The sequence below is a fragment of the Camellia sinensis genome, chromosome 3 (assembly GCF_055761805.1).
Source record: "Camellia sinensis isolate YWXY chromosome 3, ASM5576180v1, whole genome shotgun sequence".
NCBI lineage: Eukaryota > Viridiplantae > Streptophyta > Magnoliopsida > Ericales > Theaceae > Camellia > Camellia sinensis.
The window spans coordinates 54,156,036-54,161,443 of record NC_138963.1 but is presented as its reverse complement, the minus strand read 5'-3'; the positions used below and the strand labels follow the sequence as shown (position 1 = coordinate 54,161,443).

The 5,408-nt window shown below is 38.6% G+C and overlaps 1 protein-coding gene across 3 annotated transcripts; it reads left to right on the top strand.

The window, feature by feature from the left end:
• The first annotated feature begins 1,677 nt into the window (after positions 1 to 1,677).
• Positions 1,678 to 5,190, top strand: LOC114294120 (uncharacterized). 3 transcript variants are annotated; one of them, XR_003640377.2, is made up of 2 exons: positions 1,678 to 4,808; positions 4,896 to 5,190. XR_003640377.2 is itself a non-coding variant. In XM_028238238.2 (2 exons), exon 1 carries the CDS (start codon positions 3,101 to 3,103, stop codon positions 4,598 to 4,600), a length of 1,500 nt encoding a protein of 499 aa, XP_028094039.2. In that variant the 5' UTR covers positions 1,678 to 3,100; the 3' UTR covers positions 4,601 to 4,623; positions 4,896 to 5,190. The 3 variants fall into 3 exon arrangements, 2 of the variants coding, with proteins under 2 accessions (XP_028094039.2, XP_028094040.2); XM_028238238.2 differs by having other exon boundaries at positions 1,678 to 4,623; XM_028238239.2 differs by having other exon boundaries at positions 1,753 to 4,555.
• Positions 5,191 to 5,408: the final 218 nt, after the last annotated feature.

Here is a 5,408-nt window from a genome sequence, read left to right as displayed (position 1 = left end):
TGAAGAGAGGCTCAAAATAAGTCACTTTACAGTTTATAGAAAATCTCGAAAGTGCTCACAAGTAGGACTAAGATATGATGCAAAATAGGCCTACAAAGAGGGGTAAAGCATGCAAGGGTGTAGGAGGCCTCAAACAGAAAAGTGTCATTATACAATCTTCAAGAGGAGCTCAAAATATGACACTTTTCAGTTTATGACAAAGTCCAGAAATGCTTTCAAGTATGGCAAAAATAAGGAGCAAAATGAAGACCAAAAGAGGGAAAGAGTATGTTACCCTTGTTGCCAAGAACTCCAGCAGCAAAAGAGGTCCAAACTCTGAGCTAAAACCAGATTTTGGAGCTCAAAATGATCCTCAAAGAACCTCAGCCCAATGGTAGTTGAGTTTGATCAAGGGTGCTTAGGCAAAGAAGAGGTATATCTCTTGTTATGCACACAAAGGCAAGAGAATGAGAGAGAGACAGAAACAGAGATTTGGCTCTGGAATTTCTAGAGAGAGAGGGATTTTTTTTTAGAGTGAGAAGCTCCCAAGCTTCTCCAAGAAGTTCTCCTTGAAAATGAGAGATATATCTCATATATATATAAAATGAGAGTTGGCTCCAAAATATCTGATTATAGGACAGCTGGAGGTTGTGGAAGACAGTTGGAGGGAAAATATCTATCAATTCTGAGATTTCTGGGCATAAGTGGTCAGCCGGCCACATTCCCTGGTCAGCCTACTACTTTTCCTGGTCGTCCGACCACTTTTTCAAGAGAGGGTGGTCGGCCAGCCACCTTTTCTGCTCGGCCTGCTACTTTTCTGGTTTTTCAGGACAAAAAAAAGGTCTTCTGGAAAGAAAGGTGGCCGGCCAGTGATTGGGAAGTCCAAAAGTGGTCGGCCAGGTATCCAAATTGAAGCCCCGGAAGTTAGCTTTTCAATGGCGCAAACCTTGCATTAAAATTCCATCTATGCAAAAAGTTATGCCTGTTTTGGTGAAGCCGCGCAGATTCGGTCCAACCGGGTTGATGCCCTACTTCAACCAACCATATCTCCTCCGTCCGGACTTGGATTTAGGAGATTCTTGAGTGCAAAATGAAGCCCCGGAAGTAAGATTTCCAACGGTGATGGCCTCATAGCTAGCATCCAAGTATGCAAATGAATAAGCCCGATTCAACGAGGGCTGCTCGACTCTCTCCTACCCGAATTCATGCTGAATTTCTCTCAAACTAGTTTCTTCCCTCTTCTCTTCTTTTCTTCAACTTCAAACTCCTAAGTAAGGTGTTTTGAAAGATTTTTCAAAGATTTCATCTCTCTTTCATTCATTTCCACTTTGCCCTTGCTCAGTTTACTGAAAAGCGCAACATTTAACGAAATGCGAGCGTCGGAACATCGTAGGAACTTTATTTTCAAAACGTTTTGAAAGAGAGGGTTTCAAGTCTAAAATCTTTTGATCAAGATTGTTTCGTTCCAAAAAAGGGGTATGAAGTTGAGATTTGACTCTCTCCTTACCGAAGAAACTGAACCTTTGCCTTGCATACCTTTCTCCATCAAGTAAACCATCAGTCGTGTCCAAGTCTTAAGGGCGGTCAAAAATGGGGTGTCTACAGGTATGCATTGTTTTCAATTTAATTTTTAATTTAATTTGTTGAGATTGCAGAGCATTTGTTGGTGTGTTTTATGTGGTGTTTAGTAATTTTTTTTCTTTTTATTATAGAATGTTAACGTGTATACAATAGCTTTGATTTTTGTATTTTATTTAGCGTTTATAATTTTTTTTTTTCTTGCTCTTATATTTTGATTTGCAATATTAGTAAATTGTATAAAACTTAAGTTTTTTTGAACGCTTTAAAACTTAAATATTTGTCTCTTAATTTGCATTAAGGGGTTCGGGAGAGTTGTTATTTTATTTGAGTAATGTACGGCATGTGGTACAAGCAAAATTGTTATAAGTTTTTAAGAATAATAATATTTCTTTATATTTTTTTTGTATCGTTATCAAAAAAAGACCGTGCCTTTATTACAATTGCATTTTAATTCCAACATTATTTATATCATACTTTTAAACACGGGCACATACTAATAATACTATAAAATTGAACTTACGGTTCGAGACTAATTGAAATTTTCGTCTTTTTAATTTTTTATAATGCAAGTCCATTTAGATTTTAAAATTTTTTTCAATCAACTGAATCAATCAAAATATTATATTTAAATACTTTTATATTATAACTTTTTTAATCGACCTCTTTCATTTCTCATTATTATTCTTAAGGTAAGATTTTATAAGTTTAAAATCCCTTAAGGTCAATTCTCCGTTTACATTAAACAAAAAAATGGACAAAAATACAAACATGACAACCGGTGGCTGGTTTTTATTCCTCAATCAAAAAAGATAACCAAAGTGACAAAGAATTTTATATTTCAAGGACCCAAATGAGAGAATTTTTTCTTCAGAGACCAAAGTGAGGAAATTGTCATAACTTTAAGGGCGAAAATGAAATTTACTTTACCCTTAAACATGGTTTTCAGAAGGCGCCGTTACGGTCGTCACTTCACTTCCAATAAACCGTCTAAATAGACGGCTTGCTAACCGAGTCCGTCACCGTTTATTTGTTGCATCGCTCTCTCTCTCTCCTTTGTCTCTCTCTTTCTCTTCGTATGTGTAGATTATTGGAGAGTAAGCTCGTGTAGATCTTCTCATTCTCGTGGGTTCAAAGCCAATCACCAAAAAAGGTAATTTCCGAAATCACAATCCACTTCCTGGTGTTTCTCGTCCTTCAATTCAGATTTCGTAGCTTGTTTCTTTTGCTTTTGGCCCTCTTCTACTGTACAGATTTCTAGGGTTTTCTCAAATTCTCTCTCGCTCGTTAGGAGTAGAACAGCTTTGATCTTGATAATCTTATATAACCCTTCACTGTTTCGAATTTATGAATAACCCATCTTGTGTTATGAATTTCAAGTTGAGTATGTTCATGCCAAGATCAAGATTTTAAGAGGATTTGTTTGTTTGTTTGGGGATTTTATGAGGTGCTTCTGTTGATTTGGGTGATTTGGGTGGGTCTTTAATTAGATCAATAACAAGGAACCCATACAGGAGATTAGTAGTGTAAAAGACTGTAAAACATGGGAGAAGATTTACTCACAGGCCTCTCAATTGAGAATTATCACCCATCAACATTTTTATCCATGGATTCAATTGCTACCTCCCATGAGGAATCAGACCGAGACATGAATCGGCAGGTTATCCTCTCCCATCCTCCCGATATTAACCTCCCGCTATCCGTGGAGCATAGTCCTCCACCTCAGTTGTGGAGTCACGACGCATTTGATATGTTAGAGGTTGGGCTTGGACATCAAATCAATGAATCTGATACGCTCATGTATATGTCTAAGACTGAGAGAAAATGTGCTAAGCGATTTGATAGCGTATGGGGTGCTTGGATTTTCTTTAGTTTCTACTTCAAGCCTGTTTTGAAGGACAAATCAAAGTGCAACATTGTTCAGGATAGTAATGGGGTCTCGGGGTTTGATAAGTCGGATCTCCAGCTTGATGTCTTTCTGGTTCAACATGATATGGAGAACATATATATGTGGGCTTTTAAGGAGAGGCCAGAGAATGCATTGGGCAAGATGCAGTTGAGGAGTTACATGAATGGGCATTCTCGCCAGGGTGAACGTCCATTTCCGTTTAGTGTCGACAAGGGTTTTGTTCGATCTCATAGAATGCAGCGGAAACATTACAGGGGCCTTTCAAATCCTCAATGTGTACATGGGATTGAGCTTGTTTCATCACCCAATCTTATGGGTCTTGATGAGGAAGAGCAGAAGAAGTGGATAGAACTAACGGGTAGGGATCTGAATTTCTCTGTCCCACCCGAAGCAAGGGAATATAGTTTGTGGAGGAGCCTTCCGAACACGGATTTTGAGCTTGAGAGACCACTTCCTCCATTAAAGAGCAATCCACAACCTCCTCCGAAAAAATTGCTTAATGGGTCTGGATTGAACTTGTCAACTCAGCCACCAAACCACATAAATGGAAGCGGAATTGACCTCTCACCTGTTTGCAACAAGAGGAGGAAGGATTCTTTCCCACATGGTAATGATGAAGATTGTTGCTTGCCCATTAATCCTCATTCTGATCATCATCAAGATATAGATATCCACACGATTGAGCCGCCTTGGATGAATGAGTTTAGTGGAGCGATGAGGAATGTAAATGGGCCTGTTACGGCTGCGAAAACTATCTATGAGGACGAAGAAGGATACTTAATCATCATTACCATGCCTTTCGCTGACCCTGAAAGGGTAAAAGTTCATTGGTGGAACAATCTCACTCATGGTGTTGTGAAGATATCATCTGTGAGCACAGCATGTATGCCCTTTATCCAGAGAAATGATAGAACGTTCAAACTGACTGATCCATCTCCTGAGCACTGTCCTCCAGGGGAATTCAAAAGGGAAATCCCACTTGCTACCCGAATTCCAGATGATGCGAAGCTCGAAGCATACTTCGACAAAAGTGGAACGATGCTGGAGATTTTAGTGCCAAAACACCGTGTGGGACCAGAAGAGCATGAGGTTACTGTTTGCCTTCGTCCTCCCAATGATTTTGCGTTGTCTTGACACTGGCATTTGGTTGGAGAACTGTAAGGGTTGCTTACTACATCCAATAAATTAAATTCTGAAACAAAATTTTTATCCTAACTAAATTACGTAGTCTTTCTACTTCTAACTCCCAAAAAAAACAAAAAATTTGATTGTTATGGCTTTGTTTTATGGCATTTGGGTGGGATTGTTCCTGAGCTTGAACATTGAAGTGCGAAGCTCAATAGTAAGGATCGTGCAACTCAATTGCTAATCTCTTCTATGTTCACCGGTTTCTGGAGTCATCCTAATGCCAGATTTTTTTTTATTCCAGGTTTTGAAAATGTTCCATGTATCGCTTCTGATCTAGCCTCTCACTTCATATTTTGCGATGCATGTGGTGGAGAAATGTAGATGACAGTGGGAAAAGAACAAGCCATTCTTCCGTTTTGTTGTACAGCGTCTGAATGCAAATGTTCTATCTTGATGAACGAATAAACCAGTGGTTTACAGTCCTGGTGTCTGTAATCTTGTTCTGTATATTTGACTGGGTTTTGCATGCAATCGTGGTATATGCAGTTAGAATTGGATAATTTGTTATAATGTTTAGTGACTTTACTTTTTAGCCATTGGATTTTGTGAACTTCATAGGAATGCTGATTTACTGGTAGTGGTCAGTGAGAATGTAGTCTAATTACTCCATAGGAGTTCATTGTTTCAGCCTAAAATATTAAGCTCGTCATTCACTTGCATTTAGATACTTGCAATCTATGAAAGTAAATCTTCAATGTACTGTACAAACCTCAAGATGAGCAAGTCAAACTGGATTTCTCCTTCCCCTTATATT

What these genes read in the sequence shown, in the direction of transcription:
- LOC114294120 (XM_028238238.2), top strand. Translation starts at nt 3,101, where the DNA reads ATGGGAGAAGATTTACTCACAGGCCTCTCAATTGAGAATTATCACCCA.